The 18064-nt window shown below is 37.9% G+C and overlaps 1 protein-coding gene across 2 annotated transcripts; it reads left to right on the top strand.

Annotated features, from left to right (window-relative positions):
- Positions 1-3373: 3373 nt before the first annotated feature.
- On the top strand, positions 3374-17937 carry cstf2 (cleavage stimulation factor, 3' pre-RNA, subunit 2). 2 transcript variants are annotated; one of them, XM_051649070.1, is made up of 15 exons: positions 3374-3515; positions 3966-4044; positions 4224-4393; positions 4502-4638; positions 4806-4925; positions 10824-10946; positions 11674-11776; positions 11864-11926; positions 13883-13942; positions 16163-16298; positions 16487-16644; positions 16759-16883; positions 17043-17081; positions 17409-17547; positions 17730-17937. In XM_051649070.1, the coding sequence occupies exons 1-14, from the start codon at positions 3437-3439 to the stop codon at positions 17529-17531; spliced, it is 1515 nt and encodes a 504-aa protein (XP_051505030.1). In that variant the 5' UTR covers positions 3374-3436; the 3' UTR covers positions 17532-17547; positions 17730-17937. The 2 variants fall into 2 exon arrangements, with proteins under 2 accessions (XP_051505030.1, XP_051505031.1); XM_051649071.1 differs by lacking the exon at positions 13883-13942.
- Positions 17938-18064: the final 127 nt, after the last annotated feature.

Below are 18064 nucleotides of genomic sequence, written 5' to 3'. Positions count from 1 at the left end.
TTATTATTATTATTTTTTTTTTTCTATCCCCTTTTCTCCCCAATTTGGAATGCCCAATTCCCACTACAAAGTAGGTCCTCGTGGTGACGTGGTTTCTGACCTCAATTCAAAAGGACAAGTCTCAGTTGCCTCCGCTTCTGAGACATTCAATCAGCGCATCTTAGTGTGGAGGCTCATGCTACTCTCTGCGAACTTACCACGTGCCCTATTGAGAGAAAGAACCACTAATTGTGACCATGAGGACACCCTGTGACTCTACCCTCCCTAGCACCTGGGCCAATTTGGTTTCTTAGGAGACTGGAGTCACTCAGCACACCCTGGATTCGAACTCACGACTCCAGGGGTGGTAGTCAGCGTCAATAATCGCTGAGCTACCCAGGCCCCCCCATGCACCAATATTTATGTATTTATTTTCCCCCAATATTGGCAAATGGGCATGAAGCTAATGCTGACATTTTCTTATAGGTGTGTTGTATAGATGACCTTGTTTTTACGACATCGAGTTGTCAATATGTATGATGATGACAATTTCCAGACAACATGGAATGGTGTGGCATAGTGGGCTAAAGCACATAACTGGCAAGGCACTTAACTCCAGGTTGCTCCAGGGGGATTGTCCCTGTAATAAGTGCACTGCAAGTCGCTTTGGATAAAAGCGTCTGCCAAATGCGTAAATGTTAATAATCCAATACACAATACCACCTCTTGAGGGAAGGTTCTCTAATATACATTTGTAAGCTTTACCGCTATGTTGTGATCATTCGAGCATAGTATCAAATTTCCACTAACCATAATAATGAGCAAAACAAATGCCATTCAAAAGACAATTTACTGGCTCTCATTTGTGCTTTCTGCATGGATGATGGATTTCTTTATTGAACAGGTTTCCTGCAAGACTGTTAAAAATTGCCTTTAATATCATTGCTATTTCTTAATTTTATGTCAGTGTTGGAGCTGTCCAAGGTTCTGAAGGAATAAATGATCAACATGGCCAGTAAATAACAAACAAAACAACAACAAAAGAACATGCTGTTAATGTAATTTCTTCAGAAAATACCTTTTGACTGATTAACTAGAACAAAAAGAACTCAAACAGCCTCACACAAAAACACAGGACTCTCAAAGGCTGAGTGATGCCCAAAAACAAGATCTCCAAATTCAGTCTACAGTATAAAGTTGCTAGAACAAGTGAACATCTTCCAGTTTTGGCATTATTAAAAGCATGGGTGAGAAATCATCTTCAATTGCTAAAATTATTGATTGCGCAATAAGTGCATGACAAAGAACAAGATATAATCTGCAGAACTGGTGTGGTAAAAATTTTATGTAAAAAATGCAATGGCAATGTTGACGGACAGCAACTGAAAGTAACTGACACTGAAAGTTTACTATAAGATGCTTTAGTCTGCAATTAATAAAAGGGTAATATAGAATGAGAATTGAACAACAATCCCTCTTTTTCCTGATCACCTTACTGTCATGAGAAATTACCATTGTGACAATTGCCAATGATTGCTTTCCTCTGCCTGGCATAAACACTGTTAAGTGCAAGCTTTAGAAATGTGTACTACAATCTGGCACATAGATAATACTTTTTCTATTGAAATCCATATACCAAACTTAGTATTCATCTAAACATTTTAAACATTTTAGCAAACAACATGCATAGTCTTGGCTTGGCTTCTCAACCTGATTTTAAAGGAATATTCAGGGTTCAATACAAGTTATGGTCAATTGCTAGCTTTTGTGGCATATTGTTGATTGCCACAAAATTTATTTCAATTTGTCACACATTTTCTTTAAAAAAGGGAAAATCGAGGTTACAGTGAGCCACTTATGATGAAAGTGAATGGGTCCGATTTTTTTGAGGGTTAAATGACAGAAATGTGAAGCTTTTAATTTGATAAAAGCAGTTACATTAATTCTTCTTTTAAAAATGTCCAATTGTGTCCTATTTTTAAGCTGTAAAGTTGTTTAAATCATCTTTTTTTTTTTTTTTTTTTTTTTACGGTCATTTTAGGGTTTGCAGCATTAAGTTGTCATAGCAACAATAAAGTTGTAAAATTGTTTAAATAGTTTATCAAAATAAAATGATGTTAATACACATATTGTTTACAGAATGTCGCTATACTTTTGTAAAAAATGCATGCCGTTACTGTTTTACTGAGTGAAAAACCACTCCAAACGAACTGTTCAATGACTCACTGAACCGCGAATCGATTCTGACTGTGTTGTTAACTCATTTAGAATAATTCGTTGGTGAAATGGGCATTGCAAAAAAATTACGGGATACACAAAACATAACATTTGAAATAGTTCAAGGAAAATATTCAAGTTAAGTCAAGTCAATTCATTTTTATTTGTTTAGCGCTTTTCACAACACTCGTTGTTTCAAAGCAGCTTCTAAGACAATCATGCTCTAACAGAAAATGAAACAGTAATGTCTGTAATGTCTTGAAGTCCTCATTGTATGGTTTAATTGATTAACATGTAATGCCATAATAAAATATTTGTTTTAGGCCCCTTGTGAGCAAGCCAATGGTGACAGAACAAGGAACACAAAATTCAAGAATGTGAAAGTGGAGATTTATAGAAAAAAAAAACTTATATAATGATGTTTCTCACCCACACCTATCATATGGCTTCAGACGATATGGATTAAACCATTGGAGTCTTATGGATTACTTTTATGTGGCATTTATGTAATTTTTGGACCTTCAAAGTTTTGGTCACCATTCACTTGCACTGTAAGGACTTACAGGGCTGAAATATTATTTTTAAAATCTTTGTGTGTGTGTTCCGCAGGAGAAAGAAAGTCACCCACATCTGGGATGGCCTGAGGGTGAATAAATGATGAGATAATTTTCATTTTTGGGTGAACTATCCCTTTAATGGAGAAAAATAACATTGGGAGCAACCAGGCTCACCGGGGGAGCTAGTCCCCTCTAGCTAAATAAAATTAGTTATCTCTGTGTAATACAAGACATGCTTTTAATTAGTAAACTGAGTAGATGTTGATGGCCAATGTTTAAACTAAAGGATTTTGTATGAAATGTAAGATTAATGACTAGTGTACTCGAAGTCCATCCTGAGTTAACTGTGGAAGTGCACATAGATGCATTTTTCTTTGTTATTTGGCTGAAGAAGGCTTTAGTTGACATCATTTTATGGTCTATTCATCAGGTATACAGCAATCACCCTTATTATACATTGGTTTATCGGTTAAAAGTTTTACTGTGACATCTGAAATACACTGGTGCTCGCGCGACACCCTCTGATAACGACTGTATTTTGCGCTTGACGGGACTTTTATTTTGAAATGTCATCGTACAGGTCGTGTAAACGCCATCTTTAACTTCTCCACACGGTCTCCGCCTTCACAGCGGTGTGTGTGTGTGCTGCTGACTGTGTTAGCTGAGACTTTATCATTAAAGTTATGGCGAATTTAGCTCTTGCTGCGGCTGCTGCTGCTGGAAGAGATCCTGCCGTGGACCGCTCTTTACGTTCAGTCTTCGGTATGAATGAAGATATTTTGTTTAGTTTGTTTCTTGGCTCTGTTATACTGTGTTTCATTAGCTGCTAAGCTAAAACCCTCTAAACTGCAGGTAGTGATAACTACAACTCGGATCTAACATGAAGTCCTGCATGAAGTCCTATATTTGCTAGACAGCCAAATTAGTGTACAGTGGCTTATAAGATTGTGTTTACAATCAAACTGTTCTCCTTTGTATAATCATTAGCTGATTTGATGCAACTATAAACTAGATATGTTCATAGTTGTCTCTTCATTGTAGTTTGTTTCCTCTGGCAAGTTTAGCTTTGGATGGACGCAAATAGTAGTGGATTATCACTAGTATGCCAGTGAAACAGAAAGTGGTGAGCTTTAGAGTAAATGCTTTAACAGTGAAACAATGTAAAACACTGTGTGTCTTTTATTTCTCCATTGTTTTGTCTTTTGGTAACAGTGGGAAACATCCCATATGAGGCCACAGAGGAACAGCTAAAAGACATCTTCTCAGAGGTTGGACTTGTCGTCAGTTTTAGGTAATGAGCAGAACTGATAGAAGCAACATGCTGTGATTACCTAAAGTCAGGGGTTTCAACCAGGAGTCCATGCAGAAGATATTTAAAACATATAGAATTTTCTCCCCTTGGTCTGTTAAGGTAGAAAACCCCTGAACAAGAGGAAACCTAGTGCTGATCTTGTGAAATACTTCTTGCAGGTTGGTGTATGACAGAGAAACCGGAAAGCCAAAAGGGTATGGCTTCTGTGAGTACCAGGATCAAGAGACGGCCCTCAGTGCCATGCGCAACTTGAACAGCAGAGAATTCAGCGGCAGAGCCCTCCGTGTTGACAACGCTGCTAGTGAGAAGAATAAAGAGGAGCTCAAAAGTAAGTTTCTGTTTTGAAGTGTAACATATACAAGCCAACAAGTAGCTGACTCTGAGGAATAGCGATAGCTTCTGACATTTTGTGTGACTTGCATGTCTATTTCCACAGGTTTGGGTACCGGTGCTCCAATTATTGAGTCCCCTTATGGAGATGGCTGCACACCAGAAGAAGCCCCAGAGTCCATCAGCAGAGCTGTGGCCAGCCTGCCCCCTGAGCAGATGTTTGAGCTCATGAAACAGATGAAGGTGATCACAGGGGGTTGTTGATTTTAAGACCCAATTTTGGGGCATTTTTGTATCAATGGATGCTTAATTTGTAACCAAAAATCTAGCTAGTAATTGTATTGTGCTCAGTAGCTGAATTCTTAATAGAAATAATAGTAAGATTTATCTTCTTCTTCTTTCTCGTACAGCTTTGTGTGCAAAACAGTCCCCAAGAAGCCAGGAACATGCTCTTGCAGAACCCTCAGCTAGCCTATGCCTTGCTGCAGGCTCAGGTTGTCATGAGGATTGTGGACCCTGAAATTGCCCTGGTAAGATCATTAAATGCAGTTAAGGGAATGCACTAGAAGAGCAAATTTCTTAGTACATGAATGGAACAGACTGGGAACCGTTTAATGGCCCTGTATTTAATAATGATGTAGGGTTTGAAATCAGCCATGGTGGGTAACAGACACATACCGATTAGGTGGATTATACAGTTGTGCTCAAAAGTTTGCGTACCCTGGCAGGAATTGTGAAATTTTGGCATTGATTTTGAAAATATGACTGATCATGCAAAAAAAAACTGTCTTTTATTTAAGGATAGTGATCATATGAAGCCATTTATTATCACATAGTTTTTTTGGCTCCTTTTTAAATCATAATGATAACAGAAATCACCCAAATGGCCCTGATCAAAAGTTTACATACCCTTGAATGTTTGGCCTTGTTACAGACACACAAGGTGACACACACACAGGTTTAAATGGCAATTAAAGGTTAATTTCCCACACCTGTGGCTTTTTAAATTGCAATTAGTGTCTGTGTATAAATAGTCAATGAGTTTGTTAGCTCTCACGTGGATGCACTGAGCAGGCTAGATACTGAGCCATGGGGAGCAGAAAAGAACTGTCAAAAGACCTGCGTAACAAGGTAATGGAACTTTATAAAGATGGAAAACGGTATAAAAAGATATCCAAAGCCTTGAAAATGCCAGTCAGTACTGTTCAATCACTTAAGAAGTGGAAAATTCAGGGATCTCTTGAGACCAAGTCAAGGTCATGTAGACCAAGAAAGATTTCAGCCACAATTGCCAGAAGAATTGTTCAGGATACAAAGAAAAACCCACAGGTAACCTCAGGAGAAATACAGGCTGCTCTGGAAAAAGATGGTGTGGTTGTTTCAAGGAGGTTGATTTCTGTTATCATTATGATTTAAAAAGGAGCCAAACAACTATGTGATGATAAATGGCTTCATATGATCACTATCCTTAAAAGACCTTTACTTTTTATTTTATTTTTTTTATTATTTTTTTTTTTTGCATGATCAGTCATATTTTCAAAATCAATAGCAAAATTTCACAATTTCTGCCAGGGTATGCAATCTTCTGAGCACAACTTTAACTCATAGGTTGCAGGCTATTTCTAAAAGACACCGACATTAGTGGCTGCAACCTGTAAAGAAGTCTGGAGAAGATTTAGTGCAGATTCTCTACTTGTAAGCCATGATGTAAATATCAGCCTCTTTGCACTGCATCTGTGCATGTCTGCCTTACATGTAAATGACTATCACTAAGCAAAAACAAAAAAAATGATGTGTACCTGTTAATTAGCATCATCTGGGAAGAGTGTATCTTGCTAATGTAAGTGATAGACTTCTTAAATATACAGTGGCATGAAAAAGTATGTGAACTATTTGGAATTAGCTGGTTTCTGCATTAATGTGCTTAAGATAACACGCATGTATAATCTTTCATACCTTTATTTAACACATCCCATTAAACATTCACAGTGCTGTGGAAAAAGTGAACCCTTAGATTTATTAACTGGTCGATCCTCTTTTGTCAGCAGTAACCTCAACCATTTTGGACCATTCTTCCTTACAGAACTGCTTCAGCTCAGCAATATTCTTAGGGTGTCTGGTGTGAATGGGTCTTGAGGTCATTCCACAGCATCTATAGTGGGTTAAGGTCTGGGCTCTGACTGGGCCACTCAAAAAGTTGGTTTTTCTTTTTTTTAAGCCATTCTATAGTGGATTTACTTTGTTTAGGGTCATTGTCCTACTGCATCACTCAACTTCTACTGAGCTTCAGCTGGTGCACAGCCACCCTGACATTATCCTGTAGGATATCTTGATAAACTTGGGAATTAATTTTACCCTCGGTGATGGCAAGCGGTCCAGGCCCCGAAGCAGCAAAGCAGCCCCAAATCATGATGCTCCCTCCACCATACTTCACCGTTGGGATGAGATGATTTTTTTTTTTTATGTTGGTATGCGGTGCCCTTTTTTATGCCATACATAGTGCTGCGTGTTCTTCCCAAACAATTTAACCTGAGTCCTCAAAACATTTTCCCAGCAGCATTGTGGAGTGTCAAGGTGGTCTTTGGCAAACTTCAGGCACGCAGCAATGTTTTCCTTTGTGGTGTCACCTTCATGGTGTCTTTCCATGGACACCATGCCTGTTTAATGTTTTCCGTATATTAGACTCCTGAACAGAGATGATAACCAGTTCCAATTATTCCTTCAGGTCTTTAGCTGTCACTCTAGGGTTCTTTTTTAGCTCATTGAGCATTCTGCAGTGTGCCTTTTAGTCATCTTGGCTGGACAGCCACTTCTAGGGAGAGTAGCCACAGAATTAAATTGTCTCCATTTATAGACAGTTTGTCTGACTGGACAGATGAATATCTAAGCTCTTCGAGATAACTTTGTAACCCTTTCCAGCTATATGCAAAGCAACAATTCTTGGTCATAGGTCTTCTGAGATATCTTTTTCCCAAGGCATGGTCAATGTCAGCAGATGCTTCTTGTGAATAGCAAACTCAATGTTTGAGTGCTTTTTATAAGTCAAAATAGCTCTAACCCACACCTCCAATCCAGTTTCATTAATTGGATGCCAGGTTTCTCAACTCCTGACTCTAATTAGCTTTTGTTGACGTAATTTGCCTAGGGGTTAACATACTTTTTCTAACCTACACTGTGAATGCTTGAATGATGTATTCAATATGTACAAGAACAACACAATAATTTGTGTGTTATTAGTTAAAACAGATTGTGTCTGTTCATTATTGTAACTTAAATGAAGATCAAACCAAACCAGGGAGCTCATGTATAAAACGTATACACAATCAGATTTTATCCTAAATTACATGTATTTGATCCTGTCAAAAGTGAGGAATAAATCAGGATTTATAAAGGCACAAACTGACGTGAAAATTTTAAGAGTACATCAACTGACTTGATATTTTTTATTTTTAGTGATGCAAATACGAATAGTCAGTGGCTGACTGAATTTATTAATAAATTATTTAGCATATTTGTGAACAAGAATGTTCAAATGAGTCAGTATGTGGTATTATTTAGCTCATGTACAGTTGAAGCCAGAAGTTTACATACACCTTAGCCAAACACAGTTAAACTCAGTTTTTCACAATTCCTGACATTTAAACATAGAAAACAATCCCTGTCTTAGGTCAATTAGGATCACTACTTTATTTTAAGAATGTGAAATGTCAGAATAATAATAGAGAGAATGATTTATTTCAGCTTTTATTTCTTTCATCACATTCCCAGTGGGTCAGAAGTTTACATACACTTTGTTAGTATTTGGTAGCATTGCCTTTAAATTGTTTAACTTGGGTCAAAATTTTGGGTAGCCTTCCACAAGCTTCTCACAATAAGTTGCTGGAATTTTGGCCCATTCCTCCAGACAGAACTGATGTAACTGAGTCAGGTTTGTAGGCCTCTTGCTCACACACACTTTTTCAGTTCTGCCCACAAATTTTCCATCGGATTGAGGTCAGGGCTTTGTGATGGCCACTTCAATACCTTGACTTTGTTGTCCTTAAGCCATTTTGCCACAACTTTGGAGGTATGCTTGGGGTCATTGTTCATTTGGAAGACCCATTTGCGACCGAGCTTTAACTTCCTGGCTGATGTCTTGAAATGTTGCTTCAGTACATAATTTTCCTTCCTCATGATGCCATTTATTTTGTGAAGTGCACCAGTCCCTCCTGCAGCAAAGCACCTCCACAACATGATGCTGCCACCCCCATGCTTCACAGTTGGGATGGTGTTCTTCGGCTTGCAAGTCTCACCCTTTTTCATCCAAACATAACGATGGTCATTATGGCCAAACAGTTCAATTTTTATTTCATCAGACCAGAGGACATTTCTCCAAAAAGTAAAATCTTTGTCCCCATGTGCACTTGCAAACTGTAGTCTGGCTTTTTTATGGCGGTTTGGAGCATTAGCTTCTTCCTTGCTGAGCAGCTTTCAGGTACTCGTTTTACTGTGGATATAGATACTTGTCTACCTGTTTCCTCCAGCGTCTTCACAAGGTTCTTTGCTGTTGTTCTGGGATTGATTTGCACTTTTCGCACCAAACTACGTTCATCTCTTGGAGACAGAATGTGTCTCCTTCCTGAGCGATGGCTGCGTGGTCCCATGGTGTTTACACTTGCGTACTATTGTTTATACAGATGAACGTGGTACCTTCAGGCATTTGGAAATTGCTCCCAAGGATGAACCAGATTTTTGGAGGTCCACAATTTTTTTTCTGAGGTCTTTGCTGATTTCTTTTGTCCCATGATATCAAGCAAAGAGGCACTTTGAAGGTAGAACTTAAAATACATCCGCAAGTGCACCTCCTATCAGAAGCTATTTGGCTAATTGTCTAAAGGCTTGACATCATTTTCTGTCATTTTCCATGCTGCTTAAAGGCACGGTTAACTTGGTGTATGTAAACTTCTGACCCACTGGAATTGTGATATAGTCAATTAAAAGTGAAACAATCTGTCTGTAAACAATTGTTGGAAAAATTACTCGTGTCATGCACAAACTAGATGTTCTAAACGACTTGCCAAAACTATAGTTTGCTAATATTAAATGGTTAAATATTAAGTGGTTAAAAAAATTCATTTTAATGACTTCAACCTAAGTGTATGTAAACTTCTGACTTCAACTGTGTGTGAAATGTAAATGCTTTATTTTAGATATCCGCTGTAACAATATTTTTTTATAGCCCTATCTGCACGTTTCCATAATAAATACATTTTAAGACCTACGAGATAACAGGCAGGTGTAATACAAGGTATGTAATAGGCTATATCAAGCACATTTTGGAGCGAGGAGGAGACATATAGTTTACAGTCCTTAAAACATAGCTAAATCAGTAGCCTATACTGATTGAAAGCACCGCAACAGTCTCATATTTATAACTTCCCTTAATTTTTTTCATCAATTCATCCTTCAGCCTCTTGTCTACTGTTGTTGTGGACATAAATAAAAATGAACGATTTGACTAAAATCCTAAAATGCAGCATGATTAATGGCAAGAGCGAGCAGAAGAGAACAGCAGAAAAAATTCACATTTTATACAGAACGTTATTACCATGCAGACTATGCAGATTTTATTATATGTAAAAGATCATGTAAACCTCTTTTTGTTTAAGTAAGGTTTAGCAAGAATATAGACATTGTTTGAAGAAGGGTGTGTATTTACAGTAAACAGTCAATAAATGCATTTATTATTGATAATGAAAATGAATAACTGATGATGAGTTGTTGAATAGGCTGCATTATATAGGCAGAAACCGGTAGTCGGGCTCAATTTTTTAGAAAACCTTGCCATCCATATTAGGATATTTGTGGCCGTTCTGTAGGCGGAGTCCATGCGCTCGTTCATGTGCGCATGAGTTTAAGATGAATTGCGATTTATAAAGTGGGATGCATTTAGGAGCATTTCTTCGTGCGTATGGATGTTTTATAAATAATTCGTAGGAACATTTAGGAAATTGTCATACGTTCACATTTAAGATCATTTTACGAACATCTTTATAAATGAGGCCCCAGATTTAAAGAGAAATTTATACATGAATGCAAGTAATTCCAAAGGGTTCACATACTTTTTCTTGCCACTGTAGTTGCAATGTGGTGATACTTTCCAACAGCATTGATATTTGACATGCAGATATTTTGCAGTTCTTTGTATTGCTTTGTCCTCCTTGCATGCATTTTTGGAAAACAGGAGAAATATGATGAGGAAGATGACAGGGGAAGGGAGGGGATACAGATTTAATAATCTGCTATACTTTTACTTTGTTTTATTTCTGATAGTGTTAGTTTGGCTAGTAGAAGTCCTGAAACTGAAACACAGTTTATTTGAACAATTGTTTGATATGCCATTTAATAAAATAAAAAAGTAATCAAGTGAAAATGTATCACTCTTTCAGAAAATGCTCCACCGGCCACCAGTGGTTGCACCCATAAACCCAAACCCTCAGCCCGGGCCAGTTCTAGTAGCTAACCAGCCGTTGCCTCAGCCCAACGTCCCTGTCTCTCAGCCTCAACCAATGGTTGGTACTACACCTTTCATCCTTGCATTCCACATACACTGTCATGCTTTATCCCAGGATTTAAATTTCATTCATAATGTTTATTTATTTGTGATATTTGGGTTTTTGAGCATGGGTTTAGACAAAACCCAATCGACTCATGTAAACGCTTTTGGGGCCGTTCAAACCAAACACGTTCTTGTGTTAAAAAAGCTATATGCAGCACAACGAATAGAACACAATGCAGGTATCTTGAGAGACGTTTTGTTTTTTTTTTACTTAAAAAAAAAAGTGGCACTCCTGCACGAGATGCTGAAAAAAAAAAACAGCGATGTGCAGCGCAATGGGCAAAGACGTCTGTCTGGCAATTGAAAAACAGCCTAGATGAATGCAATCACGCCTTTGGTGTGGACAACCCCTTTCTCAGCAATTTGTCAGCTTATTCAATGTTTACATGTCCAACTGGATTTGTTTTGACATCAAGAATGTAAAGCTCATGTGAACGCGTTTTTCTTGTGATGCCTGTTTATTAATTTAATGTTCCTTAAAATGGGATTTAATGCGTTATTTTATTATGGTTATCACCATTTGTTATGTATGGAAACTTTTGGACTGGTTGGCAGAGATTTATTATAGTCTTTTTGTGGACAAAGCTTATGGTGGATATTGAAGGACCGTTGATGGCATGTTCACTGTAGAGCTGTTCTTCTCTGCACTGTGCTAATGTATCTTCTTCTGTGACTCACAGCCAGGTATGCATGTAAACGGAGCCCCTCAAATGATGCAGCCTCCACAGATGGGCGGTGGAGGACCTGGACCAATGCCAGGACAGGGACCAATGGGACCAGCTGGTAAGCTCAGCTGACCCTGTATTACTTCTGTGTTTGTGTATCTTTGTACAGAGCCATAGCTGTTTTCATCTGGTCCCCTCTTTACAGGTGGGATGCAGCCTCAGATAGGGATCCCCCCAGGAGGCCCTGTGCCCATGGATAGAGGACCAGGTACTCATTTTGGCAGATAAACCATCATGTCAATTTACAGCTATATGTGTGTTCATATACCTCTATCTATTGTGTCTTTTGTGCTTAGCTTTATTATTAGTTATACATTTTGTTCCCCCATAGCATCAATGCTGTTATTTGTTTTTAAGCATTGCGGTATTTAGAAGTTGTATTGTTAGTTCAGAGATGATCTGGGATCAGGCATAAAATCGGCTTGGTCTTTTTTATTTGCTTGCTTTTCTTTCAGGTTAAACATTTTAAAGGAAGTTATCTGTAATGGTTGTTTACTTACAAACATTGTGAGGAAACTATCTTATTCCAGCTCGTTTCATTTTTAGTTCCTTAATGCAATTACCAAACCTGTCCGCTAGTGTGCAGCATCGGCCATTAGATCTGCTGAACTGGTGCAAGCTGCACTTTAGGAAAATGAGCATTACATTTTCATTCACCTTAACTACTGATGGACCAATATATTAGCCAGACTGATTATTCGGCTTATATTTGGCCATTGTAAAAAATCTGCATCAGCTAATTACGGTGCCTAGTACTGATAACCTGCCGAAGGGATAGACAAGTGGTAGTTCCCCCCTTGTGTCAGGTTTCTCAACTTGATTGGGTAATGTACATTTTCTGTTTTCAAATATTTTTAGTGAATTTAGAGTAAATAAGTGCAATTTAAGGTACATCCAATTTGCTATCATTAAAGGAATGTTCTGGGATCTATCCAAAATCAATCAACAGCATTTGTGGCAGCATTACCACAAAAAATAATTTTGACCTGTCCCTCATTTATTTAAAAAACAAACAATTGCAGTTGCAGCGAGGCACTTACAATGGAAGTAAATGGGGTGAGTCCATAAACATTAAAATAAACACTGGGTAGCTCAGCAAGTAAAGACACTGACTACCACCCCTGGAGTCGTGAGTTCGAATCCAGGGCGTGCTGAGTGACTCCAGCCAGGCCTCCTAAGCAACCAAATTGGCACGGTTGCTAGGGAGGGTAGAGTCACATGGGGTAGCCTCCTCATGGTCGCTATAATGTGGTTCTCGTTCTCAGTGGGGCACGTGGTGAGTTGCGCATGGATGGTGCGGAGAATAGCGTGAAGCCTCCACACGCACTATGTTTCCGCGGTAACGTGCTCAACAAGCCACGTGATAAGATGTGCGGATTGATGTCTCAGACATGGAGGCAACTGAGATTCGTCCTATGTCACTATGCCACCACGAGGACTTAGAGCACATTGGGAATTGGGCATTCCAAATTGGGAAGAAAAAATAAATACACACTGTTTCAAAATTATAACCACAATATGTAATAATTTTACATGCTGACATGATTTTAGTGTGCTAAAATTTCTATTCTACATGATTTTAGTCAAATCACTTACTGGGTGTTATGACAACAAAGTTGTAATATTGGATATCACTTTATACATGTTAATATGACTTTAATGTGATAAAATTGCTTTCTAACCTTGTCTGTGTAAAGTTTTAACCAATATTAAAATTTTGTTGTCATGACAATGTAATCCCAGTAGGCGATTTTTACTAAAATCGTACTTTTGAAACTGTGTGTATTAATGTTTATGTACTGGCCCCATTCTCTTCCACTGTAAGTGCCTTACATATTTTGTAACTGCAATTTTTGCTTATTAAATGAACAAGGGATGAGTCAGAATTATTTGTTTGTGGTAACAAATGCTGTTGAACCTGGAACATTCCTTTTTAAATTCTATTTATATAAATCAGCATTATATCAGCCGTCTGCCACCTAGATCTCTAGATATCATTATCTGCATTGATCAATGAAAAAAACCCATATCAGTCAACCACTACTCTTACCCCATTTCAATTAACAACGGTACAAGCATCAATGGACCATCCATGGGCAATTTCAGTAAGTGCTCCTGTGTGCTGTCTCAGTTCTCTTCTTTCTTTCACTTAATGCTGACACAGGAAACCTTCAGGACTCTCCTGTTGGAGCAGCTGGGCAGGCTGCTATCGAGCGGTCTCAAGGTATCATGGATGTACTCTGGTTCGCTCAGAACAGGGCTGACTGTGGGCTGCTTATTGTCTTTTGACACTAGTTTGAAAACAGCACGAGTTTTTTTTGTTTGTGTTTTTTTTTTTTTTTGGACTGTTTGCAATGAATCAATTGGAACTCCTATATGCATCAAAGAGAGAGAGAGTGAAAAATACCATGTAGGCATTTATTTAAAGTGAAAAAGAAACAGGTGAACCAGCAGTTCAAAGGAATGACTCGAAACAGTTCAAACTCGAGCACAGTTAAAAGCAGTAATCAATTAATAAAAACATTGTGGATTAGTGTTAGGTGTGTCTTGCCAGTCTTTATTGTGTGTGTGTTTATGATGTGTCATCCTAATTACCTCTTAAGCACACTTCAGTTTTAACCTTTTGTTGTAACGCATCCAAAACCTGAACAATACAGCCTTGTTACCTAATGGAATGTGCCCGTGTAGCAGAATATAGTGGTATTGAGTTTACTTTGTAGAGATGTTGAAATCCCTTTTGTTTTTGAAATTGAAGTTTGTGTGCTCCTATCTGATCTGAAGTCTCATTTCCTTGACACTCAAGGAAATTACTGGGTTTACATAACCTTGTCAAACCTGCAAATATGCGGGTGACAATGTAACATTATTCACCATGGTATTTGGTTGCATAATGGGACAAATCCAGGTTTCGAAATTATGTTTGTGTGATGCACTTTGACTTTTTTAGTCTTGGTTTTTTCCTTCTTATGGAGCCCCTTATAGAACAGGGAGGGTGTTTATTTTCTTAAAATAGTTTTGGGTTCGCTCACAATAGCTTTATCTGTTTATTACTTCTGGAAATTAGTGGAACTATGGTATTTGTAGTAAGACCATAGCCATTTCAATTTACCATGATTTTACTACATTATAGTATATTTGTGGTATTTATAGTAAAATCTTACAATTTACCATGGTTTTACCTAATAATTATAATTTAATTATTAGTATTTATACTATATAGTAATTATACTATATAGTATAGTATACTATATTAACCATGATATTTGTGGTGAAACCATTGTAATAATACAGGAAAACCAGAACTATTGTAATAAATATCATAATCTGCCAGAAAACATGGTTAGTTTTACTATAGTAACACTATGGTTAATTTGTGGTACATACAATCACAGAACCACAAAAATGGTTCCTACATCATTGTTACTACAGTTTTACTCTAGTAAAACCATGGTTTATTTCTGTAAGGGCATGTTTTTTGGTGGAAACAATGGTTTTAAAAATATGGTGCAACGAATTAACCATGGTTTTCCTATAATAAAACTGTAGTAACCATGATCTTTTTTGGCAGAACGATGAAATGATTCATTACCATAATTTTAGTTTTTCTGTATTATTACTATGGTGTTACTACAAATATGGTTACTGTAATAAAACCAAGGTTAATTTTCTAAAGGGATGAATAAACTTTTTTGAGTGCAAAATGTATTGCGAGGGAATATACTATGAACTATATAAGAAAGTAAATTCCTTTAAAGAAATATTATGGGTACAATACAAGTTAAGCTCAGTCGACAGCATTTGTGGTATAATATTGATTAACACAAAAATAATTACGACTTGCCCCTCCATTTCTTAAAAAAAAAAGGCAAAAATCTGGGTTCTAGTGAGGCACTTACAATGGAAGTGAATGGGTTCCAACCGTAAACATTAAAATACTCACTGTTTCAAAAGAATAGCCACAATACATAAACAATACCGGTATGTGTGTTAACAATGTTAGTGTGATAAAATCACTTACTAACCTTTTCTGTGTAATGATTTAATGTCAACAAACCCTACAACGACTGTAAAAATGACAATTTAAACAACAGCTCAAATAACACATGAGTTTTAATGGAAGAATTAATGTAAGTTCTTTTTATAAAATCATAAGCTTTACATTTCTGGTTTAAACACTCAGAAAATTGGTCACATTCCCTTTCATTGTAAGTGCCTCACTCTGTAACCTCTGTTTTTGCTTATTTGAAAGAAAAGGAGGGACAAGTGAATTATTTTTTGTGGTAATCAACATTATACAACAAATGCTGTTGATTGATCTTAAACTTGTATTGAAACCGGAATATTCCTTGAAGTAAATTATTTTATGCTAGCATCATTCTGAGTAATCATGCCAAACTTTATATATCTATGAGTTTTCATATAACCGCACCTTTTCTTTTCACAGTGCCAATAGGAGACCCACGGGCCCCAATGCGCGGGGCCCCATCAGGCCCTCAAGGAATCCCACCCAGAGGCCTCCTTGGTGATGGCCCGAATGACCCACGAGGTGGATCATTGGTCGGAGATGTGGTGGAGCCAGGGTAATGCATCCCAAAACATTACATTGAGACAGTCACAGCTGTTCTTAAAGTATTTCCTTTAGTGTAATTTGTTTGTTTGTTTTTAATCATTTGTATTCTTATAATAGCTCTGAGAAAAGTGTATTGTTAGCTTGCCTGCATTGTGTTTGCCCTTATATAATTGTTTAACATTCAGAAATGTTTACTAGGCGTGGTTATGTTGGAGGCCCTCCACAACACCAGGGGCCGCCCATGCACATGGCGCCCCCAGACATGCGAGGCCCTCACGACATGAGAGGAGGACCCATGATGGGAGAACCTAGAGGGCCTATGATGGAACAGCGTGGCCCACCCATGGAGCCAAGAGGTCCTTGAAACAAATGGCTGCATTAGTAGCTTCACTCCTTACTGTAGTAACTCACAGGTGAGGGACACAAGGACGCATGTGCTTTATTTACTTTCTCAATTCTTATTCCTCAAGGTCGTGATCCACGGGCTGTTGATGCTCGGGGTCCGATAACGGGTCAGAGGGTTCCTGTGGCGAGTGGAATGCAGGGTCCTCCCCCCCACACCATGGGACAAAGTGCACCTCCAGCAGCGAGACCAGTAAGATAAAACTCAGCCCAGTTTAGCAGTTTTCTGTGATGAGTTTCTACATTGTTATTTAGCAAATTATAAAATCTGATCAGTTCAGACGGTGTAGTCAGTATCCAGTTTGTTTATATTGGTTGCTATAGTAATGATGCCATTTACGCATTTTAACAGGGCCCTGCCCCTGATGTCTCATCGCAAGACCATGAGAAGGTAGGTGCATCAGTTTTTCCTGCACACTACTGGATTGGTGGAGAGTTATCTATACAGCTTAGATCTTCCTTAGGTGAAACTACTAGTGATCGTGATTTCATCAATACCCAGGATTCTTAAAAAGTTTCCTAAAAAGCTTTTTCACCACACATTACATGTGTACACACATCGTTGCATCCTTTCAATGCTTGACATTAGCTTCACTGACCAGATTTTCCAGCCTTACCAGTTGCTGTTGACATGTTTTGTTAATCACTCATTAATTGGGATCTTTTATTATGTAACACATTATAATGGTAATCTTTGTGTTGCTTTCCACATTCCCAGGCTGCCCTAATTATGCAAGTCCTGCAGTTGACCCCTGAACAGATTGCTATGCTGCCACCAGAACAGAGGCAGAGTATTCTCATACTGAAGGAGCAGATTCAGAAGACAGCAGGTGCACCTTGAGGACTCAACACTTGCTGTGAGTTTCTTTAGTGTCCATCCTAAAACAGCTTATTACGAGAATTACAGGCTCCATAAAGTGAAACATGATTTTTCTTAAGTAACAGATTAAGACAATGGAAATTGGCCACCTGCCATGGTTGATTTCTGATAGTTCAAGTGTGAATAAACTGACTCTACAACTCCTCTGTATGTTTGCAGGAATTTACACATCCAATTGGACAACCATCCCTTGACTGCTTTTGTATTGTTGGGCAGGATTTCCACAACTGTAACTTTTTTTGTTGTTGGTTGTTTGTTTTTATAGTGGTATTCCTTTTATTTGAAGTCAAAACTATTGTATATGAGTAGTAGTGGTTCGCAATTTACCGCAAAACAAAAAAATAAACATCTGGATTTTGAAAAACGACTAGAAGTTTTTATCATTGTAAATGTTTTAATTCCTGCCCTGATATATTTCTTTAACAATATTTAGAAAATCATGATATACAATGTACACTTTAAGCTATTCTGTTCCTGTATAAAAGTTGTTTTGA

The sequence above is a fragment of the Myxocyprinus asiaticus genome, chromosome 22 (genome assembly GCF_019703515.2).
Source record: "Myxocyprinus asiaticus isolate MX2 ecotype Aquarium Trade chromosome 22, UBuf_Myxa_2, whole genome shotgun sequence".
Classification (NCBI taxonomy): Eukaryota; Metazoa; Chordata; class Actinopteri; order Cypriniformes; family Catostomidae; genus Myxocyprinus; species Myxocyprinus asiaticus.
Note: the sequence above shows the minus strand (reverse complement) of the source record. Positions and strands in the feature narration are given on the sequence as shown.